Source organism: Amia ocellicauda, chromosome 1 (genome assembly GCF_036373705.1).
Source record: "Amia ocellicauda isolate fAmiCal2 chromosome 1, fAmiCal2.hap1, whole genome shotgun sequence".
NCBI classification, from domain to species: Eukaryota; Metazoa; Chordata; class Actinopteri; order Amiiformes; family Amiidae; genus Amia; species Amia ocellicauda.
The window spans coordinates 28,622,692-28,648,493 of NC_089850.1; the positions used below are offsets into that span (position 1 = coordinate 28,622,692).

A 25,802-nucleotide genomic window follows, 5' to 3' on the forward strand; every position below is an offset into this window, starting at 1 on the left:
GTTCCTTTTTCAACATGCACAATAGGCTGCATTTATGTCAGGATACAGGAACAATCAATGTCAATAGTCTGCAATTGTAGACAACAAAAAACTTGTTTTGTTTTTTTGGAGGGGTGTCTTCTGTGAAGTACATTACAAATTAAATAATAGTTAAAATACAGTACATATTCCCTCAAACTGCATGATTTGTAAATTGAGTCTGCGAACCAAAAACTTTACACTTCCTCAGCAAAACACACACCCGCCATGTATCTGTAATCACTGACAGAAATCTGAGCTGAGCAGAAGCGAGGCGTGTTGAAGCCGAGACGCCGGCTTCCGGGTCCGGTGACTGTCAGGTGGTTTAGACAGAGGAGTAGGACGAGCGGACTGCGCCGCCCGGCTGGGAGCCCCGCTCGTTCCGGCAATACATAAACCAGACGGGAGCCAGTTTGAAAGGGTTACATGATGGCGGGCGGGTCGGTTTCGGAGTGTAGGGAGTACTTGTTTAAAGTTTTGGTGATAGGGGAGTTAGGAGTCGGGAAAACCAGCCTTATAAAGCGGTACGTCCACCAGCTCTTTTCTCAGCATTACAGAGCTACTATCGGCGTCGATTTCGCCCTGAAAGTGATCCACTGGGACAGCAAGACACTGGTGAGGCTGCAGCTGTGGGACATCGCAGGTAAGGCTTGAGCCACTCTCGGCCACAGGCATGCTGAGCCAGCCAGGAGTTTGCAGAGTTGCCATGTTGGACTTGTGTTATGTGACTTTTCTTGCTTTTGCACACCGTCCGTTACAGCGTCCCAGCAGCACATGCAGTAATGAGTACCCCAACATGCAGAAGTGGTGCGGTGCTAGTAGTACTGAATACTGAACGTGTTTCTCTCTTGTTATTGACGTACGCCTACATATTTAGAGGTCTTATGTCATGTTACTCAAACACATGCAAAGCATTACAGTGTACTGGGTTGGTTTATTGTAAGTATGTGTTAAGAAACACAACACAAAAGCTGTTGGAGATCTTGGTGTCTGTCGTGCTGTCGCTGCGCGATACTGCGCTTTCCGGCTCCTGCTGTCTGCAAACTGCGCGCCGTGCCTGACTGCGGAGCCCGCAACTGCAGCGCCTGCGCAAACACACACTTACTGTAATTTTCAGCTTGCAATGAATGTCCTGAGCAGAAATTCGATATTGATTTGCATATAAATGTTGTGCACAATTTTAAAGCGAAATTGTAGCTTTACTAGTACTATTAAGTGGTGTTGACTTGCAGATTCTTTTCCTACTTCTTTATTTAGATGGTTTATTTCCGACACATAACATGAATACTGATTCTCCAGAGTGTAGTCGACTGAGGTTTTAAAAGTTAACTCTGAAAGTTAAAAGGTCTGTTGTGCAGCGGGTTTGCAGGGCAATAGATCCGTGTTGGTGTTGCTAGTAGCAGTAGGAACCTTTGGCAGGCATTAGGAACAGTAGTGATGCCCAGAAAGTGACCTTACAACATTATATTTCATAGGCAGCATCTCTGAATTGCAAATCTGAACACCACCTCAGATTTGTTTGCACAGCAGCCATATATAACAGGCCTAACAGGGTCCAAACTGGAAAAGATCAGTCTGATGTGCAGATAGAGGAAGCTAGATCTGAGTGTTTCATAATGGTCCCGTGGAACTTGGTAGGTTCAAAGACAGCCAGACTTGAGAAATCTCTTCAGTTAAGAGGAACTAGCAGGGAGTTATGCATGCACAGCTCTCAACTCATGCTTAACTCTCCCAGGGACAGGCAGGACAAGAAGGCCCAAATCAGACGCTGTCAGTTGATGCTTGGGAACACAAATATGTCTTGCAGTAATCAGAACCAGTGGTGTGGAAGGATTTCCTAGGTGTTTTTGAAGGCTATAAGTGATGACCCGTGCCGAGGATCCCGGTGTAGATGTATTTAATAGTTCAAGTAGCCTGGTACACTACTGGTCAGGACTGCATTTTGTTCTTTGCAAGAGAGTGGCTAAACTGACAGGAACCTCAAAGGCTTTTGAAACTGTTCAGTGGTTTAATAGGGCAATATTTTACAGTAAATGTAATGTGGGAATTAATGCTGTACCAACTAAAGGTTTCAGAACAGAAGTGGATAAAGGAGGTGTGTTTCTGAAGTTGTAGTTTCTGAATGCATCAGTATGAGCTCAGTTTGCCTAGTTTGCATGTGATCAAAGTTCACAGGACATTTCAGTAGTAGTAGTAGTAGATCTGGAATGTAATTACCTTTCACTGTAGCCTTATTGGATTCATGAAAGGTATTTCTCCAGGTCACATGAGCTCCAGTAAAGCCCTTGATGTGGCTCAAATCCACTGGTTTCGTTTGCATTGTGTGGCTTACAGTGTGTGGCGCTTGCTGCTGATAATGTGGGTTATTTGGGGTAATATTTAGACCACAATTATTAAGTTTTGATGTATTAGCCTAGATGTGTAACTCTGGCAGAACTGGACTGTTTGTGTACATTTACTTTTTAAATTAATTATATTGTATATCTTTATAATGCAGTGTCACTCAAAATTGGGCTAATAGTAAATAATTAAATTACCAAATTAGTTTTGAATTTTAAGTAAAGCATTCTGGTTGAAAAACTGACATGGCTATTTGATTGTTGGCTGGCCTATGGACATATTGAGGACAATTTAAAAGGAATTATATTAAACTGGAACACATAGTTAACAAGTTATATACTCTATTAAATGTAATTAAGTACTTAACCTTTTAATTATTATTTATTATGATTTAAATAAAGATATAGTAGCAAAAAGATACTGATTTACTGATTTAAGAGTGTCAAGATCTCCAGTGACATCATAACACAGAGTACTTGAAACATGGCCATATTTTAAAGGTATTAACATTTTTGAATAGTAACAGGTTTGGATTAATCGGGATACACTAATGATTAGTGTAGACCAGTGGTGGGCAATCATGAGCACCCCACCCCCAAAAAGAAAGAAACTAACTGCTTATTATTATATCAATGTGTTAACCCTTAATACATTGTTGTACACTCACCTAAAGGATTATTAGGAACACCTGTTCAATTTCTCATTAATGCAATTATCTAACCAACCAATCACATGGCAGTTGCTTCAATGCATTTAGGGGTGTGGTCCTGGTCAAGACAATCTCCTGAACTCCAAACTGAATGTCTGAATGGGAAAGAAAGGTGATTTAAGCAATTTTGAGCGTGGCATGGTTGTTGGTGCCAGACGGGCCGGTCTGAGTATTTCACAATCTGCTCAGTTACTGGGATTTTCACGCACAACCATTTCTAGGGTTTACAAAGAATGGTGTGAAAAGGGAAAAACATCCAGTATGCGGCAGTCCTGTGGGCGAAAATGCCTTGTTGATGCTAGAGGTCAGAGGAGAATGGGCCGACTGATTCAAGCTGATAGAAGAGCAACTTTGACTGAAATAACCACTCGTTACAACCGAGGTATGCAGCAAAGCATTTGTGAAGCCACAACACGTACAACCTTGAGGCGGATGGGCTACAACAGCAGAAGACCCCACCGGGTACCACTCATCTCCACTACAAATAGGAAAAAGAGGCTACAATTTGCACAAGCTCACCAAAATTGGACAGTTGAAGACTGGAAAAATGTTGCCTGGTCTGATGAGTCTCGATTTCTGTTGAGACATTCAGATGGTAGAGTCAGAATTTGGCGTAAACAGAATGAGAACATGGATCCATCATGCCTTGTTACCACTGTGCAGGCTGGTGGTGGTGGTGTAATGGTGTGGGGGATGTTTTCTTGGCACACTTTAGGCCCCTTAGTGCCAATTGGGCATCGTTTAAATGCCACGGCCTACCTGAGCATTGTTTCTGACCATGTCCATCCCTTTATGACCACCATGTACCCATCCTCTGATGGCTACTTCCAGCAGGATAATGCACCATGTCACAAAGGTCCAATCATTTCAAATTGGTTTCTTGAACATGACAATGAGTTCACTGTACTAAACTGGCCCCCACAGTCACCAGATCTCAACCCAATAGAGCATCTTTGGGATGTAGTGGAACGGGAGCTTCGTGCCCTGGATGTGCATCCCACAAATCTCCATCAACTGCAAGATGCTATCCTATCAATATGGGCCAACATTTCTAAAGAATGCTTTCAGCACCTTGTTGAATCAATGCCACGTAGAATTAAGGCAGTTCTGAAGGCGAAAGGGGGTCAAACACAGTATTAGTATGGTGTTCCTAATAATCCTTTAGGTGAGTGTATATTTACTGCATTATGTTTCTATGTTTTAATTAAAATGTAGCATGTGTGACTTTAAATTGTTGTTAAAGGGGTCTTTGAAGCCCAGGCAGTTATTTGACAGCTGGACTTGCGGCCCACTGATTAATTTAGGTTGCTCACCACTGCTGTAAACAGTAGTGTGTACAGTTTCTACACATAGTATAAAAACATTCATTCATTGTAAATACCTGCAGGATCCTAATAACTCCTGTGCTTCTGTAGCAAGTAATGACTATAAATTCATGTATTTAAATGGCAAACTACAGCAGTTTCCTTTATTTAAAGATGTTCTACCTGTAGGCCATCAATTATCTCCGATTAGCTTGGAAATTATGACTATTATATATTATTGCTTCATAAGTGCAATAATGTACCTTCAGTCCTCATTAATGCACAATTAATAGCATGATAATGAACATTTAGCTTGGGAATTTGTTAATAATGTAGTGTGTGTTTAAAATATTTTCAATTTAAAATTACCTTGATATTTACATGCGCTGGATATCTGGGCTGGGTGTCATGAAAATGAAGCAGTAAAGGGTGGAGTTCATGTGGAAATTAACCAGCGTAAAGCTTTCTTGCTCTTGCCACGGGAGAATGTCTGAAAGTGTGCTTTGCATACACAGAGAACAGAGATGTGAAAGAATTACGGCATGACGTTTGTGGTTGTCATGTGACATCTCGTATCTCTGCCCTCTTGGAATGCACACAAGGAATGTCCTGGCTCTTTTCATGCCATAGGGTGAATGCAGGTAAACTTACAGATGGCAGAGGTTGTGGATTTTTCAGAGATTGTCACATTTTTGGCTCTTTTTGACCCCAACATGCATGTGCGTCATCACTTTACAATACATAATAACTATGTGTAAACGCCTCCATAATTGTGCATGACTGGTTCAAGATTTCTTAAGACGCCTGACGAAAAAGTGCCAGAGGTACTTATTGTTAAAATCAATGAATTCCAGAGTGTGTGAAAGCTTACTGCAGTGTGGCCTCATTGCTTTTTCTTTTCCTTGTTTTTGGTTTTGTTTGGATTCTTTCCAGTTTGTACATTAAGTGGATTTCAGTGATACATTGGTCACCTGATTGATCAATAATAAAAAGAAAATACTTTTATGTAGTGAATCTATTACTGAAATACCTTGTACAGACCATGGGGTATCCTCTGCCATCTACAGCTGCAGTGTCTACCCCATGTTTTGTCTATTGTCTGAAAACAAAGAAGCGTTGTACATTTACTTCTTTCTAAAGCCTCCAGGAGTAGCAGTAATTGTGGCTTGTCTTCAGATGTTTTTGCAGTGGCTTTGAGGAGATTAGCCTTCACTAGTGAAAGTGAAGAGCATTCAGTGTAGCTGACAGCCTGGATAAAGGTGTGAACCCAGTAGAAAATGAGCTATTCTGATTTGGACTCCTCTCTTTGTGCAATTCATGTTTGCAGATAATTGTGTAACAATCTTCCAAAAAGATAAATGTTTTCTTAAATTCAGAGTGCCTTTTAACATAACCATCAGAATGTTTTGTTCTCTCTTAACTACATTTATTTTCCAGTTGTTACATGTTCTGTTGCAGTGTTCTAACTTACAAATAAGGAACCTGTGCACTAATTGCATAAATGGTCACAAGTTTTCAGTCTTAGCCCTGCTGTGATTCAGCAGATATTTGATTGCTTAAATCTATCATAAAGAGGAAATTACAATGGGGCTGTTTTTCATTCATGTTGAATAAGCAGCAGTTAAATCGTTTTAATTGAGGCTACACTAGGAAGAATGTGCATTACATATGGATTTAATATCTAACTTAATATGGGTTTATAATAGATTTGAGTATGTTTAGTGTATTGCAAATGGCATGTTATGTAGCAAGTTACCCTCAGCAGTTTCTAGTACTGTATCTTAGAATCTAGCATTCTAGTATCAGAGTATCTTTGAATTCATGGGGTCTGAATATTCATATGTATTAATGTAGAATTACAATACACTAGGGGGTCTGAATTGTAGTCCATTATATCCACATACTTAGTGAGACAAATGTTTAATATATTGGCCTACAGAGACATGCCATATGAACACGCATAATAATAATAATAATTTACAAGGCTTCAAATGATATATATTTTTATTTTGCATAAGATACTCACCAAAACTCTTATATCAATGATTAACTAAAAGAAGCCACTTTGGTGCCTGGGTAGTTTGTTGAGTAATATTTTATGACAAAATGGTTTGACAGTTGTGGCTGTCGTATCTTCTGCCCATCTGGAAGGTGTGAATTACTGCAGTCACAGTTGGCAGTGGTTTTACAATACGTGCGACTACACCAGGGGAACTGGGCTGTCACCACCAAAAGTCATTTTGTGTTAGATGAGTTCAGGAGGAAATAATGAAGAAAGATGCTCAGCAGTGGAGAGTACAGCCTACTTGCCCTCATCCAGAGAAAAACGAAAACACAGGTGACCATTTCATCAATGTATGTCTAACTTTTCATGAGAGAGTCAGTTGTTTAGAAGTCCGTACAGTTTCCTCTAGCATGCAGTCATGGTAATGATTGGAAAAATAAAGGGCATTTTGGTCTTAATGATCACTGTCATGAATTAAATAATAGTAATCAAGCCTTCTAGAAATGTGTGTAAAAGACAGCCCACCCCCTCATCCTGGTTGAAATAGAAACACTTCATTGGCTCTGTCTGTGTGAGATGAGATGATTACAACTGTGACTTAAGCCAGTGCCTTGTGCCAAGGATTTATACGTATTAAAGGAGTAGCTTTCTTACCTATAGCGTGATATAGGAATGGAGGGGGAGGTGCGAAGGGGGATTCAACAATTGTATTTTTGTTTTTTGAAACTGAAATGGACTGCAATATACACTGATGTGAACAACAATGTTTCAAAGCCCGGCTGAATGGGAAGTATGGGAACTGTGAAAAGCCTTGTACTTCCTCTGTGGAACACGTAGGAGGAGCCATGTTTTGTGCTACCTTTTGGAAATCTTTCTCACCTGGGAACTGGGGGAGCTCGGTCCAAGATCAGACTAAAGCACCAGTCTATTGATGGTCTGTTAACAAGCACAATTCTTGTCCTTCACTGCTTTATTCCTAGTTGAATCTTCTGTGTCTTGGCTAGTTTCCATAGAAACCCACCCACAGATATCTAGATAAATGCCATATAAGAAAAAAAAGGTTGCTATGGCCTTTGATATAGACTCTTTTACATGCAGAACTGTGTATAGCAACATTTTCATATTGTACGGGAGTGCAGTAGGCAGTTGCTCCATGAGAAATGAGTGTTTCTTGGATTTAGATTACTTTGGGGGCTGGCTCTGAATTGCACTGCTGATCATAAATGTTGTTATAGATCTCTTTTGTAAAATTGCAGTTTACAGTCTCATTTTCACCAGTATTAGTGTCTACAAACAGTACACATTTTTCTGAGATCAGTGAAGAGTGGTACAGTACTGTAATGATCTGGGACTGTTATGTGGAATGGAGGGACTGCAGTGTGTGTGTCACTTCATTCTGGGTTGGGGGGGGTGCATATCGTTTGGGGATTTAATAATATATTAAGGGGAATTATTGTAGTTTTCGGGGTTGAAGGTTAACCCCATGTGGCAACAGGGTGGGTGCTGTGATTGGGGGAGCTGGTCATGGGGGGCAAGGAGATATATAGGAGTGCCCCGGTTCCCGCTGGGGAGAAGCAGTATAGTGTGAGTGAGACAGAGTTTTGTGTGGTTCCTTTAAAGCTGCCTGAGAATAAAAACTGTTGCTTGCCCCCCCAATTTGCTCTCATTATTTGTTTTGTATGCTCTGCTGAATCCAGTCACAAAAAGCCTAAAACACACATGTACATATGTAGACAATCTCATTAGGTCAGACAAATTTGACAATGATTGAAATAAATGTGCTGTCAGGAATTACAAAATTACTAAAAAAGAAATAAATGTTAATTCTATTCTTTAATAATGTTCAGTTTATATAACTGAATAGCACAATGATGGAGTGTATGCGTGTGTGTGTATATACAGACGGGTTACAAATTAAAGGAAAACCAACATAAAGTGTCTCAGTAAGATGTTGGGCAATCACGAGCCCCAGAACAGCTTCAGTGCTCTTGGCACAGATTCTACGAGTCTCTGAACTCTACTGGAGGGATGAACACCATTCTTTCAAAAGATATTCCCTCATCTGGTGTTTTGATGATGGTGGTGGAGAACTCTGTCTAACACGTTAGTCCAAAATCTACCATAGGTGTTCAATTGGGTTGAGATCTGGTGACTGCGAAGGCCATAGCATATGATTCACATCATTTTCATACTCATCACACCATTCAGTGACCCCTCGTGCCCTGTGGATGGGGGCACTGTCATCCTGGAAGAGACCACTCCCATCAGGATAGAAGTGTTTCACCATAGGATAAAGGTGATCACTCAGAATAACTTTGTAATGATTTGCAGTGACCCTTCCCTCTAAGGGGACAAGTGGACCCAAACCATGCCAGGAAAATGCCCCCCACAGCATAACTGAGCCTCCGGACCCCCTCACTGTAGGGGTCAAGCAGTCAGGCCTGTACTGTTCTCTTGGTGTCGCCACACATGCACTCGCCCACTTGTCGAGAATATGTTGAAGGTTGACTCGGACCATATCACTTATTTCCACATCTCTGTAGATCAGTGCCTATGGTTTTTGCTCCACTGAACTCTCAAATGTGCATTTGTCTTTGTAATGAGGGGTTTATGCACTGCAACCCTACTATAATATCCCTGTCTGTGTTGTTCTCAACGGACTGTTCTTGCTGACAGTCTGATCACGTCCTGCATTGACATTCTCAATCACCTGGGAAAGAGTTCCTCCACTCATTTATTCAGGTTTTTCCTTTAATTTGTCACCCATCTGTGTGTGTGTATATATACATACACCGATCAGCCATAACATTATGACCACCTGCCTAATATTGTGTAGGTCACACTTTTGCCGCCAAAACAGCCCTGACCTCTGAAGGTGTGCTGTGGTATCTGACACCAAGACCTTAGCAGCAGATCTATGGAGTGAATTCACTGTCAAAATTAGTGAGCACAGAAATACAACCTGTACGTTCAAAACTACACTTACGGTTTTTATTTTATGCTTACAATTCAATTCTGTGCTCGTTCAATATCGTTTACATATTTGCGGTTTCGTTTACACATTTGCAGTTCTGTCTGCGCTCGTTCAATCTCGTTTTCACATTTGCAGTTCTGCCTGCGCATTTGCAGTTCTCTCTACACGCTCGCAGTTCTTTTCGACAGTGTTTTCACACCGACTCAAAAAACAACGCGTAGAGCAGGCATCCTAGATGATCATTGCACTATCGATCTCCATCACACATGGCTGACCATGGCAGACGCTAAAAAAGCTTAACATGGCTTAATGACAAGACTGACACTTTCCAAATCGTTACACAAAGGTTTGGATGTTTAAAGTGTCGTGTTAAGCCCTAGCCAGACGCAATTGCGCTTAATGTTGAACTCGTATTTTACTGTACTTCAAAATATAACCATTTATATTCAAACTTTATAATTAACAAGACTGGCACCACCCAGGCTGATAGACAAAATATGTAATGTTCAAATTGATATTAAAAGCAGAAGTATCTTGTTAAGCCTTGCTGTAGCCAAGTGTGAATTGTGCGTCATATTGAAAGTTTATATGTGGTTATTGTACTTAAGTAAAGCACTTAGATCCTAGCTTTACTAACGACAAGACCCGCACCTACCAGGCCTATACAAATGAAGAGGCAACTTCATTTGACAACAGAGTCAATATCAACGTCACATCAGTCTTGTCATTTATTAAATTGGATATGGTACAGTAAACCACATTAAGCACAATGCAGCTTGGCTACAATACAATAGGGCTTAGAAAAGACAAGACAGTTATGCTTTTAATGTCATTTTAAACATCCAATCTTTTGTGTAACAGTTTGGAAAGTGTCAGTCTTGTCATTTATAGATGGGATGTAAACGGCTATGTTTTAGTACAGTAAGTCACGTTGAGTGTTTTCTAAGTGATATTCACCTAAGTGAATTATTATACACAGAGTAAGGTCATAATCATATTGTCTATGTTAGTAAAAACATATCGATCCTTTATTCATAGTAGGACGTGCCTAACTTTAAACGTACAAACTCTGCAAAGTAATGGTTATGCTGAAAGCACATTAAACCATGTTAAGCTTTTTTAGACTGTCCCTCTGCTGCGGTGTGGTCAGCCATGTGTGATGAGAATGGAGATCGATAGTGCGATGATCATCTAGGATGCCTGCTCTACGCACTGGGTTTTTTGAGTCAGTGTGAAAACACTGTCGAAAAGAACTGCGAGCGTGTAGAGAGAACCGCAAATGCGCAGACAGAACTGCACATGTGTAAACGAAACCGCAAATATGTAAACGATATTGAACAAGCGCAGGATTGAATTGTAAGCGTAAAATAAAAAACGTAAGTGTAGTTTTGAACGTACAAGTTGTATTTCTGTGCTCGCTAATTTTGACAGTGAATTCACTCCATACAGATCCTTTAAGTCCTGTAAGTTGCGAGGTGGGGCCTCCATGGATCAGACTTGTTTGTCCAGCACATCCCACAGATGCTCGATTTGGATTGAGATCTGGGGAATTTGGAGGCCAAGTCAACACCTTGAACTCGTGATTCATCAGACCAGAACACCCCACAAGAGCTGCCGTTTTGGAGATGCTCTGACCCAGTCGTCTAGCCATCACAATTTGGCCCTTGTCAAAGTCGCTCAGATCCTTACGCTTACCCATTTTTCCTGCTTCTACACATCAACTTTGAGTTCAGTTGCTGCCTAATATATCCCACCCACTGACAGGTGCTATGATAACGAGATTATCAGTGTTATTCACTTCACCTGTCAGTGGTCATAATGTTATGGCTGATTGGTGTATGTGTGTATACATATATGTATACACGTGTATATATAATGTGTATATATACATATGTAAAAGGAGCATCTCTGCACTTCAGTGTCTTCAATCCCTCAATCCCCAAAAATATTGAATGAGAGAGGGTATCTGTATCTCATTTTAACAGTATTGGACAAGACTATTTAATTTACAAAGTTTCATTTTATTACTTTTAGTAATAAAAAAAAAAAAAAAAATTGTAAATGATATATCTATATGATATTACTATGGGCTCTATCATTGTGTTTTCTGTGCTTCCTGGACTGCTCTAGCCCGAGATATGCTGTTGGCCAGATAGACTGTTTAAGCCTTTTTTTTTTTTTTTTTTTTTCATTTTCTTTTTTCAATGTTCACTGTTTTAAGTTAGGACTTGTTTGTTTTTTCGTTTGCTAACTTGTAGTATTTGCAGAATTGTTATGCTTTTACACAAACAAATGTGTATGAATCGGGCTCGTGACCTGCGGTGACTTGCGTTAATCTGGGTTCAGAGCTTATTTCTAACAAGGACAGCTGCATTTTTTCTAGAGGCCCCAGAGTCCAGGGACTGATGTAGTTGGATTAAATGAATTTTCAAATATCATAAGCAAGTCTAAATTCATCTACTCATTAGAAAATGTTTTTGAACTGTCAGGGCTGATGAGCCACATCCTTTGAGGCGTGCGCCGCAAAGGCTGATTGCTTTCACACTGAGGTATTGAGACTGTAAACCACAACAACTGATTGAATCCAGACACGACTTCATTATCAGCCACCTATTACCGCATGTGCTCTGCAGACCACAGGGGATCACTGTTTAATGGCAAACATGGCATCCCACACCCACCAGATTGCTAATTCCCATCGCTTGGCCAGTTGTGTACAATCACTGCAGACTGCTGGGAAATCTGATCGCATGGAGCTGAACCTTGCAAGCTTCAGGTTGTATAACTATCAATACTAACACACCAGTGATTGACAGGGAGACAGGTACATTTAATTACCTAGCTGTGCTATTGGATAATAGAGCACTGTCTGCTGTACTATCCTGTATGGCCGCTATTCACCTTTTTTTGCTCATTTACCACACTCCAGTGTTACATCTTGTAACATAATAGCTGCAACTTTTCAGTATTTCCAGCTCAGGAAGTCACCCTGCATAGAGGTGTCAGCCAAATAAATAAATCATATAGTATATCTAGCAAAGGGTCAGATGATGTACAGCGATCGCATGGAAATATTGTGAAAAATGAGCACTGTACATTGCAATCTCTGCTGCTTAAATGCTTAATCACATACAACATTATCTGCTACTCTGAGAGGAGATAATGTACTCTGGTGTCATCAATGTAATTACAAAGGACAGGCTCCAATCCACTTTGTAGAAGGTTTGCTTTGTTGCATATTCCAGTGAGATGGCACTGTGGCAAACAGAACTCGAATAATGCACTCTTACACTAATCAGACCCTGCAGTCATCTTTCTACTGAATACCTGGGGCATGCCAATCCTTTGTTTTTAACTTAATCTCCACTTCGTTTTTCCTCCTTTTTTTTCCCCCAAATCTCGGCTCACCGCTACAACCTCCGTGCTGCTTTAACAGGGATTAGACACGCGTCCTCCAACATGCATGCAGTCAAAGCCATCTGCAATTGTTTTGGACGGCAAGCCCAGAATGCCTACTGTCCCTCTATCACACCAATTGAAGGATATGATGCAGATGGAACCGCTAACACCTTGAACCTGCAGGCGACTGATAAGCCACGCGATTCTCGTTTGTATGCAGAGGACCGAGTTTCCTCCAACCGGCGCCCACCTGCCCTCCCCCAGCTGCTCTCGGCCAATTGCGCGTGCTCTTTTGTCGCTCTTAGCCAGCAGTACTCTGAGCTGGATTGAAGTAGCTCTTGCCTGTAGGACACACCTTGCACTCCAGCCGAGTGCTTTTACTGCATGTACCCCTCTAGAGCATATACACGAGAGTCTGTTATTTTATTAGAAGCCGTGTATTAAATTATTATGAATTCCATCCACTAATATTTAATTGGCACTCTTAGTGAAATGGTTGAGTGAACCTACATGGTTATGCTTTTCTCCTGCTTAGGTCTTTGTCTTGACCCAAATATTGTGGGTTTCAATTTACTCATTGTGTCTTAATGCTGTGCGTCACATTTGTGAATCTGATCCTTAGGACTGAACATGTATATTCTGGGCTCCTTTATTTAAAGCAATTTTTTTTTTAGTGTTTGGTTCCTAGTTCATAAATCACTTTGCTATACTGTAAGAGGCATGTGCTGATGAAAATGTATATTGATTGAGGTATGGAAATGTGCAGCAACTGTTCCAAAAAAGTTTGGAAATTGCCCATGAAATATAAAAGAAGAAAATTAAGAGAAAAAAAAATAAGAATACGAAATATAAATGACATTAGGGACAAGGTATCAAGTACGTTGAAACCCCAGCCTCCCTGTGATGTTGTCTCTGAGCTCACTGAATGACTCACTGCTTCGACAGCAGAACTTAATCAATGAATTAGCTCCCTGGCCTTTTGGGGTGGAACAATTTATTGAAGAGGAGGTTCTGATTTTGAGCATGCAAGGTGCTTGGCAGAGTACTCTAGAAGCAAAGCACGGTGTTCATGTAGGCAGAATTGGCAGAGCGCTTAAAGATAAGATAAAGAGGAGGCTTGCCCCTTTTAAAGTATTGCTCAGAGGAAGAAATGGCATAAATGCTTTTACGTATGCTGCCACATTTCCAAATCACTCTTATAAAATGAATGTTTTCCCAAAACTTCAGTTGACTCAGCAGCCTGGCCCCTATATTAAAGCAGTATTTAAAGTTGTATTGTATACAGTTTGTTGCGTATGGGGCTGCGTAGCCGTAGACCAGTCAGGGTGCCCATGCCGACCCCTGTCCACTGCCGAAAGCACCTACAATGGGCACGTGAGCATCAGAACTGGACCACGGAGCAATGGAAGAAGGTGGCCTGGTGATGAATCATGATTTCAAGGTGTTGACTTGGCCTCCAAATTCCCCAGATCTCAATCCAATCGAGCATCTGTGGGATGTCCTGGACAAACAAGTCCGATCCATGGAGGCCCAACCTCGCAACTTACAGGATCTGCTGCTAACGTCTTGGTGCCAGATACCACAGCACACCTTCAGAGGTCTAGTGGAGTCCATGCCTGGATCTATCAGGGCTGTTTTGGCAGCAAAAGGGGGACCTACACAATATTAGGTAGGTGGTCATAATGTTATGGCTCATCGGTGTATATTGTAAAAAGAAGGTCTGTCCTCCGTCCTCCGCCCAAGGGTTGCAAGGTCACGTGGGACTCCAAGCTCCCGGCAAAAGAGGACAAACCTGCATTGATGTCACGTTTTATAGAACAGGAAGCGGGAAGGGACCTGTTTTGAGTGACATGCGCGGGGGCCAATAGCAGTTTTGATAGTGACGTTTTCGATCAGGTTCCTACAGAAATGCCCCTTGGGCAGTGCTTCTTTTTTCAGATACCCGGGGTTTGCATCCGCAACCTATCATTACCATGTATTTTAAATTTAAACAAAAGACAAAAACAATAAATAATGGACATTATATAAATAATACCTCAATTCAAGCTCCACAGCAATCCACACATTTATCTTCTTCAAGTTTTTTACTCTTTATTTGGATTTGTGTGCTGTTACTTAACTGATCAGCAACAGTTCGTGTGAATCGCTCATAAGGATATTTTTGTATTCCTATTGGCAAGAGCTAGGGTTGTGAAGCAGAGCACTGTTGAGACACATTTGAACTGGAAAGAAAATGAGTATTCATGTATTCATTTAAAACTGTACCTGTATTTATAAAAATTGCCTATATGGCCTTCATCCTTCACCTCTGTTAGACTGCACTTGCAGGTTCTGTCATCCATGTCCCGAATGTCTGCTGCCCCACCATTAAACCGCTATTGCTAGCATGGTGCCCACCACAGCACATCAGATTGCAAGTTGTTTGTTGTCAGTTCAGGAACTGCTATTATCATTTTATGTAAGAGGATGGTGGGTAACTGATCGTATAGTCACTTCAAGCATTCCTCTGTTTTGTTTAGTTTCCTTCATTTCACCCTATTTTGAGATCATCACTGTTTGCGTCTGGGATGGCCATATTTCAGTGAAATTGAATTATTTTTCCATGACTGTTCCCATGATCATAGCACTCCTTATCCACATGACCCTTATTTAGATATTGCATTGAAGGTCTCCTTATGTCCTGCTCAGGACTTTGGAACTGATTACATTTCTGTGGAAATTTAACAAATTATTCACTCTCTTTTGAAATCCTTTGTGTTTATTTTATTTAGGTCAGGCTTCTAACTTCTTCAGCTGTGTTTCTCTGACTGCATAACAACTGCGTGCTCATGTTTTGTACTGCAAGCAATTCTGAAAATCAAAACATGTTTCAAAATATATTTGTCTCCTCAGTCTGCTCTTTCCATTCCAGTGTATCTGGCCAGGCTTTCTCTCGACATGTCTTTAGTCACGTTTTCTTGTATAAGATTGTAAAAAGAATTGCTGTGAATTTGCTCAGCCTTAGAATTAATAATTGATTTTGAAACCAAGTACGTTTGTTTACATTACTGCCTAATGTAGATTTCAGTTTGAATACACAAAGCGTATGCCCCAGATTGAGATTAGATATGTTGTTACGTAAACTGCTTTGCCAAGGTTAGCTATGGCCATTAATGCAGTCATTTTTCCTCCCCTCCCAAAAATGAGAGAAACCCTATGGGTTTCTCCACTGTAAAGCAATTTGCCACTCAAAATTGTCAATTCAAAAGCAAAGACAAAATTGTACTGTGTACAGTAACCTTCATAGAAGAACTGGTGATTTAAAAAAATAGTCCCCTGTGTGCTATCATCTATTCTGCCTCTCAAACAGCTCTCTGCCTGCACTGCTGCTTTTATTTACCAGCTCTTACAGGCTTACATATGTCTGCTGAGGAAAAGTCTGATGCACTCATTTTGTACAAAAGTGATGTCTCTGCGTTAGGTGAAACCATTACAATTGTACAAACAGAAAAGAAAAGGAGAAATACCAAATGCACATCATTTTGTTGACTACACGCTAGCATTAAAAAAATATATCAATGTACTTCTACCACTCCATCTATATCTCTATCTATCCTTCGAAAGTGCATATCAGTAAAAAAAAAAAAAAAAAATTAAAAGCGAACACTCTTATCTGGCCTTCTGAGGATTTAGGACTGTTATTATATTTATTTCTTGGCAGACATGCTTATCCAGGGTCACTTACAATATATGTTTTGATAGCATAACAAAGAGGTGTAGGAAAGGGAGTTTACAAGAAAATGAATCACTAATTGGTCCAAACCCAAGTAAGTTTACCGCATTGCTACAGTCCACCAAGGCATGGACAAAATCAAGATTTGCAAAGAAGTGCATTAAGTAGCCCAATATCTTTGCAGCAGCACTTGAAGGAGTATTTAAGACTTTGGCCTGGGAGGAAAAGTAATTAAGATAAAAGAGCATACTTGAGCCAGTAACAATTTGCAAGTTATCCTTTTTGCCAGGAAGCCTAAAGACCTGCAACTTTGAATAGACCAACTCTTGGATGCGTGTAAAAAGACTGGACTCAAAATTAACTTAACTAAGGTGAAAGTCTTCACATTATACATTATCTGGCAAAGTACAGTTTGTATTAATTTGTTTTAATCTACAGTATGTAGGATTGACCTGTAGTTTTAAATGTGATTTCAGTTTCTTTGTACTTGGTTGCAATTCAAATACAGCTTTCCTTGTGAACTAATTAAACTCAATTTCAGATGAGACGGTATTTTTTTTTGTTGGATATGATTTCACCACAGTGTGTGGTTTCTTGTTTCACAATCTCGAGGGACAACAGCCGAATTAGAGGTGTTATGAAATGGAACGTTACATCAAATGTCTGGTTAGAATATAATTTTCAGTGTTCTACTGAAGAATATTTTAAATTTAATTCAGTTTAATGTTCTTTTCACAATGATAGTATAATTTTCTTAGAACATATTTTTCCCTTAGCAACTTTTCCTTTAGATTTCATCCACTGATAGAACCAGTGTCTTGTAGAGGGGTTTGTGACTTGCCATATATAGGCTATACAGTACTGTGCTGAGTGAAATGAAAACTGAAGTGCATTTGTCTGGCATTCTTCTTTTGAATTATTCTCCATTTCCTTTGTAGACAGAGCTCTTCAAGCACAGTGCTTCATTTTAAGTGAGTCATGAAGTGTTACTTTAGGGTCATTTCAATAGCAGCAGTGTGAAATTAAGCCATCATTTAAAATGTTAAACGATGTCAAACTCCTGTGTGTGCTTTTCCAGCATAGAAAGCAGAGCAGAATATTTAACTAAAATGAATGAATGAATGAATGAATAAATGAATGAATAAATAAATAAATCAAGGATTTCATCTGCACATTTGTTGCATAAAAATGATGTATCCAATGTGATGTAAGAATCACATCAGTACATTAGGTTAATTCCATATTAAATTAATTATTTTGTAATATTAAATGCATAGAACAATGCTGTCTGGGATTGTGTGGGTGATGTTAGATCTTTCATATCAAATAAAAGCACAGTATTGTTGTGGCTTCAGTATCCAGTAAAATGAAACTTGCCTTGCAATGAAAACTGGTTCTCATCTGTGCCTTGCCCTTAGTGAATTCACCTCATTTAGGCTCAGACTAAATTTAGAATAATAAGGTACAGTTATGGGGCCAAAACAGTTTCAGCTCTACTTTTGAAATATTTTCACAACTTAAATGTCATTAAGATTTCCGCTGAAACTGACAGAGTGAAAAACATGGTTTATTCTCATTTGCTTAATATTGTGAGTCTGTGAACAGAAAAATTGAAAATACGCCACAATGGATTGCACTGATATAATTTGCATTACTGGAGTCAAGGGTCGTGGCTTGTATACATCTTCGAATACCTTTTGAACCAGGAGGCAGGAGGAGATCTAGTTGTCTGGGTAATGAATACGTTATGCCGTTTCTCAAACTCTGCCAGGAAGCTTTGTTTAGTTATGTAATGTAATAAACACCTAGGCTTCAAAAACGGATGTATAAGAAGGCTTTGATCCAGAATTATTTGGCATAGATCTTTCAAAGTATTATTTTTGTTGTATTATTTTTTGTAGTGTATTCTTCTTGTAGTATTAATGTCTGTTATATAATTTTTTTCTTTCTCAAAATATATAACACTAATTTGTGTGGCAACTGCGCAACTTGGTCTTCAACCACAACAACAGTTTAAGCTGTGAGTACGAACCAGTTTCCTAAGTGACTCCCACAGAAGTGTGCTCCACTTCAACAGCAGTTCTGCTTAATTAATTTATTAACCAGGGAAAACATTAACAAGTGACCTTTCTATAAACATATATATTTTGTTTGTTTTGTTTTGTTACATATAATAGGATGTCTGGATGGAAATATTTTTTAGACATGTTTACTGTTTAAACTCTTTACAGCCCTATATATTTCACATAGTGATTAAAATTGTTTTTGAAAGTCCTGCAAATCGGTGCGAGTGAGCGGTGTACTGGCAAGGCATGATCTGTCACCGTGCTCAGCGACTGTGCAGGATGCATCCCTGGCAGCTTGTTTCAGCTGCTTACCTCTCATCTCAAACTGCTGCTCTTACAACTCTTTCCTTCAAGACTGGATTCAGAGGGCTAACTTTGAGCACAGGATGTTCATTGACTTAGTCACTGCCTTTTTGCAGTTCACAGTGTAATGCAGCATGTAAAAAAATGCTTCGAGGTTTTGTTTGGGTTTACACAGCGCCCTTGAACAGAATCTTAGAAGAGCGTAGAAGTGAAACCTCCTGTAAGTGTATGGTTTGAAGGGAAACGGATGATCAGAGCACTGTCATTTTCAATTTACACAGACATATCCTTTTGCCTGCGGGTTGTGTAGTGTTCAATGGAGTGGAGGTTGCATTCCTATCTGAACAATGATCCGCAGCCTTTTTTTGGTGCAAGCCAGAAAAACATCAATAAAACAACCCGATGTAAGAAAAGGGACAGAGGTGAGAAAACAGACTTTGTAAATGGAAGAAAAAGTACCCAAGTGCAACAATGTATTTACATAGCCATAAGGTTTGAATTAAAATATATATCAATAAACCTTAAGACTCTGTCTATGCCCTTGTGTAATGTGTATTTTAGAAGTGACTGGGCGTTCACACCTGCTCTTTGGCTTCCCTGGAGTCTGTCTCCATGGATACAGACTGACATGCCTCTGTCTTCAGTGCTGAAGTGACCAGCTCACATACACGCACAAAACTCATCTCTGATAATATCCGGAGCTGCACTGCCCCCAGGGCAGTAAAGTGCTAAGTCCTGCTCTTTCATTTCTAAGTCTTACTGTGAACGTAAATGCTTTTCAACGCTCTTAAATTATAATCTCACATACACACATTTGCAAGTTCTCATTTCTAATTTCATACATTTTAAAATTGTGCGTTTGCCATATTCTTTTTAGATTATATTAAAACATATTTTTCCTCTCTTCAACCATTAAAGAGCCCCAAAATTCAATCTGCAATAATTGGTTTAACTTGAAGCATGTGTATACTTGTCAACAGCTGCTTGTTCCAGACAGCAGTTTGTTGTCTGTGCAGCACACACCCCTTTATACACTTGCAAACTGAAAAGCTAATCTCTTAAAGAGGAAATAAGTGAAATGTGTGCAGAATGTGAAAATATATCGAGAGAAGTAATTACAAATATAATAAAAGCAGGACTGCAGTATTTGCAGTAAAATTGTGATTAAAGAAATGATGAAGGGCCTTTTATTTTTTGTAATGACTAAATGTCTGTTAACTTTCCACAAAAGATTTGCTACAATTAGAGCCTCTGGGTGGATTATTAAGCAGGAGTGGTTGGCTGGGTTTTAGCATTATTTAAGTTTTATAGATAGTCAGTGCCTGAAGTGCATTAAGTAGGTGTGGTGACTTAATATTTACACTAATTAAAAAAAAAAAAGCTGCACCTTAAATGTATTTAACAACACAATAATGTATCACATGTTAAGGAGTGTCCTTATATAAATTATTTGGCACTATATCTGTCCATTGCCTCACAAATTATTTTAGATTTTTAATGATTGGTCTTAACAAACCAATAGGTGTTTTGTTTTTTGCTAATGAGAGAGTCTTGCCTTCATATTAATAATAAGACGCATCTTGTCAGAAATTCTAACAAGCTGATTACCTGGAGTGAGAATGTGTGACTAATTATTTCCGCCTGTTATTTTACAAGCTTGACTGTTAGTCTGCTATTCCTCTGAGCACTCGAGTGTAAATGATTTTGTGTCCATGTTTCTGTAGCACAGCCTTGGCCAGACCACTAACGGTGCTTGCTGGAGGAAGTGCATTATGTATAGCTAAATGGCTGCTAAATGGTTTCTTATTTAAAATTCTTCTTATGGTGTTACAATTAATAAGAATATTGTTTATAACTCAAAAAGAAAAGAAAAAACAGAAATATTTTTGGAATCTCTCCAACAAAACCTAAGAGGTTCTTGCAGTCCTTTTTTTATTATTATTATTTTATTGGGCAACTTGACAAAAGATGCCTGCACTGATCACAACACCCACTGCTTTGGCTTGATTTCTTTCCATAGGGAGTACAGTCAACTGATCATCTTGACAAAAATTTAGATTTTTCTAATTAGATGCTTCATATTTCTTAATGTTATTAAGTAGGCTATCCCACTATTAAACAGAGTACAGTGCCCAGACACAGGAGTTATTATGTAAAGAGATTTAACGACTTTCTTAGATGTCGTGCAGAATTTAATTGAGATGTGCACTATGTGCACTAATACATTAATCTGAATGTTGATAAAATTAAATTATGCTACAGTTTGAGCTCATCTGTCATTTTGATACTAACCAGGAAACCAGAGTGGATGAATTGATGCACTGCAACCTCACACAGAATCTTAAACTCCAGTGTCATGCACATAATCTTGGAAAACACCTTTCAGACAAAATATCGGTCTAACGACTTTCCTGGAGAAAATAATGAAGAAGAAAAAAAATTGAAATGTGCCATTCAGCATGTCACTTTTCTAGTATTATAAGATGGAGAAGAAGAAAAAAAAAACTTTTCAAATCTAATTACACGCCTTCCCTCCCCATTCATCCAACTCTGATTTTAAAATATTTTTCAAATAAGTTACTTGAAAACCTAAGGCTTGTATTTATCAATCTTACATTTGTGCTCATGAACAAATCTATCTCTTGCTAAATATAGCTCTGCACTGAAAAAAGGTTGTAGATGAAACAAGAATGACTTTGGTTTCTTTTTCTGAATCTCTTTTTAGGGCTCTTGTAGGATCAATTCTTGTGGGGACATTAACACCTTCAAGGGTGGTTTTAAACAAAGACCTGAAATTAAAGGCATATTTGTGTTGGTAGTGATGCCACTTTATATTCTGAACATTGTAGTATATTTTTAACATACTGTGCATCATTGCTTTTTAATGGCAGATTATTGTTTGTTTAGTTAGTTTGTTAGTTTATTGTTTGTATGGACAAACTTAAGGCATGCCAAGTTTGACATCTGACCAGATAATATTGAAAGTTGCTACACAAGTAGAAAGGAGACTGCATTACAAAGCAGTTATGATTCCTCTTTGGTAAGGGCCAGGAAATCCTAAAGAATATTATATTTTAAAAGGTTAGTTCTCTGAAATGTTAATATACTGCAAAGAAAATGTGACTTTTACATTGAAGGTTTCACTGTAACTGAACTATGACGCAAATTAAAATGGAGATGTTTTTTTTTCTTAATGAGTGCTGTGGTGTGGTAGTCAACATCAAATATTCAGTTTTCTTGAATTCTTTGAAAAGCTTGACAAATGTATAAGACACTAAGAAGGAGTAAGCAAGATAAGTTCCTCCATATAATCACAGCATAAACAATTGCAGTACCACATAGCAGGATTTTTTTTTTTTTTGTCTTTGCTCACTGACCTTTGAGTATTCTTGCAGGTCCATGTTGAAGACAAAAATGCCTGAATGATTTAGCATATGAATTTAAAATGTTTATTAGTACTTCACTAGTTTTTTCTAACAGTGAAATTGTGCTTGCTTTTTGAAGGTCAGGAGCGCTTCGGCAACATGACCAGGGTGTACTACAAGGAAGCAGTAGGAGCGTTCGTCGTCTTCGATGTGACCAGGGGCTCCACCTTCGAGGCCGTATCAAAGTGGAAGCATGACCTGGACAGCAAAGTGAAGCTGGCCAATGGGAGCCCCATCCCTGCGGTGCTGCTTGCCAACAAATGTGACCAGAAGCAGGACAGCACGAGCAATAACTCCTCCCTCATGGAAACCTTTTGCAAAGAGACTGGCTTCCTGGGCTGGTTTGAAACCTCTGCAAAGGTGAGAGATGTCTTTCAGCTCAAGAGTGCCAGAGGTATAGAATGTATTTTGCTCAGAGCAAGGAGTTGCAACTGTAATATGTAAATAGTGACTATGCTTTAAGCCCTTGCTCAGAATGTTTCAATAATTTATGATCAATAATATTATCTAATTAAATGTACTAAAATGTATTAAAACCAGTGACATTTCTGGACACTTAATGGGAGTGGTGCAAATGCAAGTTTCACAGGATGTACATCTGTTTTGAATAGTACATTTAACCAGCTTGAAAACATAACACAGATCAGATATTGTAAGTCAGTTGCAGCGGATCCTGGAACAAAAGATTTGAAGGCGTAGAGAAAGGGGGTTGATTTGTTAAATTTAATGAAAATAAGTTCTCTTCACAGTCCTCTCACCCAAACTGCATGAAATGACATCTCTTATACAGTAACCTCTCTTCACAGGACCTATTGTATAATAACAGCACTTCTGCTTCAGTTTGGCACATGTTCTGAAATGGCAGCAGTATATTGCATTTGAAAGTTGTGATTAAACAAACTATGAATGGCCTTTTATTTATTGTAATGATTGTTAACTTTCCCCAACACGCTTGCTACTGATTAAGCAGGAGTGGCTGTCTTGGTTAAGCATATATACTTTTTATAGATAGTCATTAAGTAGGTGTTGACTTAATCTGTACACTCAAAATCTTCCACTTTTGCCAGATGTGTAGCGTATTATAAGGACTAGAAAGAAGCATATAAAATAAAACATGCCATACTAATAAGGTATATTCTTTATGAATTAGAGGAAAGCAAATCTGTCATTCTATTGTAAATTAGTCTAAAAAGAAGGCTGACATGTTCCAACTTGCCAGGGCAGGTATGTTTCATGTTTATGGCTACAAATAATGGTTGCCATTTAGCAAATATCCATGTGCTTTCACCATTAGTTAAGGCTGGCGTTCTAGATCTGCGCCTACAAACCTCAGTGGAACGTTACCTAGCATTGACTAGCATGTCACCTAGCATGTGGCCAATGCTAAATGCTCTCTGGAACCCCATTGCCTACACAATGGAACAAGCAGTCTGTAGAGTTGGGCGTTTGATTCCTGCTACGGTGCCACACGTTCGAAAGACTGCTCTACTCTTTCTACTATTCTGTTCACGGTGAAACAACATAAGCACTGAATCCCCGTGAGTTCTTTGTATTCACAGAACACTCGATACTCAATTCATTTATTACTGGAGTGTTCTACTCATACAGGGAATTGCCTGGAATTCAGTGATTACGTTCTGCTCCGGTGCATCTACTGTCTGCCTGTCTGTGAGAGCTTTCTATGAATTTGTGGATTTGCTCACATGTAAGTGAGTTATTTTGGACTTTGCTTTAAGGCGCAGTAAAGACTTTATTAAATTGATTGTTCACCATACACTATAGATTTGGTGAGTCACTGAGAGTAACTTAATATTCTGTTATAGAATGTTTATTGCAATGCTTTAATGATAGCCAAAATATAGTTTTATAGTTATATTTCTGTATAGTTTATCTTTGAGACTCTCAGCTTTCTAATGATGTGAAGCATTCTCTGATGTGAACAATTTGGTTTGTATACCCCCCCCTCGCAATTATGCCACACACACACACACACAATTAAATGTGCTGGTAGCCAAGAGAATAAGCTTTCAAACGATGTGTGCATTGTATATAGCTCTGAAATGTACATTCTTTTTCAGTTTTTGGTAACCTAAACTTATTGTTTAACCTCTGGCAGTTTACCACTTACCTTTTTACCATTTTAGGTTATTCACTGGACTTTTTTTTTTTTTTTTTTTTTGAAGGGGGCAGGTGACTCTTGTCAGTCCCATTTAAAAGAAGAACCAGTTGATTGCAGATTCATATTTTTACCCATGATTCTGTTCAATTGAAAATGTACTCTCTATTAGTTAGTTAAAAACAATAAGCATTAGCATGATCAAACTGAAAACATAAAACTTGATCATTATGGATTTATTAATGCTAGTCCAAATGTATAACTTGTATACTGAAGCAAAGTGGTATTATATATAGAAGATATAAATACATTTCCTCAGCCTGACAAACTGAAAACTGAAAAAGTTAAACAATTCTAGGCACCTGCATTGTAATACATCTGTTCTTATTATAATACATCTATTGGGATTCTTTTGTACTAGGTATATCGGGGAAATGAAACTCAAAACAGAACCAAATGTTTCATGCAACGATAAACCTCATTCTTATTGTATTCCATGATGAATAATTTGTGAATAGTTAATTTTCATCCCAATAGACAATACACATAATTATAAATGAATTCACTGAAATAATTATTTTAACACAAATCTTCACTAGTGCTTGCAAATCACTCAGTCATCTAATTAGCTTTTGCCTTAGCAGGCCAAAGGTGTCTGCAGGTCAGGGATTTCTATGGTGATTTGTTGAGCTTGACTTAAGCATTTAATGAAATTCTTTGCTAATTTAACACAGTATTTTTTAATTACTGAGTACATTTGAATATACGGTTTCATAAATTATTTACATTTCTACCTTGCATGGAAAAGGACATGAAGCTAATAAAAGTATCTGAAAATGAATCCAAAGAAACTCACCATTTAATTGTACATCGCCCATATTTCTAGTGTAAAACAAACAAAGCTTTACTATGTCTATTTTGTTTTGATTTAAACTTTTTGTATTAAGTGTTTCTTTTTTTCATATCAATTAGTAAAGGTAAATTAGGAACAGAGTTTTAGAAATCCATCACTGCTCTCCAATAGCTCAAGGGAAGGACTATTAAAGCACTTAATACAAATGATCTAGAGAACAACCACTAATTACCTTAACCAAAGCTGGCTTTATCATCGGTGGCCCATAAGACTTGAATGTTTTTTATATTAAAGTTATTTGCAATGGATATAGTTTGAATACTTTTGACTTTACATGTCTTGTGTTGATTTAAGCCCTGCCAATCAACGTGCCAGAATGGCTCTCACTGAGAAGCAGGCTAGACTTGGTCAGCTCAGACCAACTCAGAAGAGTCCTGGATTTTCCAGGAAAAATAAAATGCACCTTCTCATTGTCCCTGTCCTTTGACTCTTCTGACACATAGTGATGTGACTGAACTTGAGTTAGAACTTAAGAACATAAGAAAGTTTACAAACGAGAGGAGGCCATTCGACCCATC

General features: G+C 38.8%; 1 protein-coding gene across 1 annotated transcript in view; it reads left to right on the forward strand.

Moving 5' to 3' along the window:
- The first annotated feature begins 330 nt into the window (after positions 1–330).
- The window catches only part of LOC136747719 (ras-related protein Rab-32), a 37,982-nt gene continuing 12,510 nt past the window's right edge, over positions 331–25,802 (forward strand). The window contains exons 1-2 of the mRNA XM_066700847.1: positions 331–661; positions 22,335–22,615. Coding sequence (XP_066556944.1) covers positions 445–661; positions 22,335–22,615 — 498 coding nt within the window. The 5' untranslated portion in view covers positions 331–444. The remainder of the gene's footprint in view (positions 662–22,334; positions 22,616–25,802) is intronic.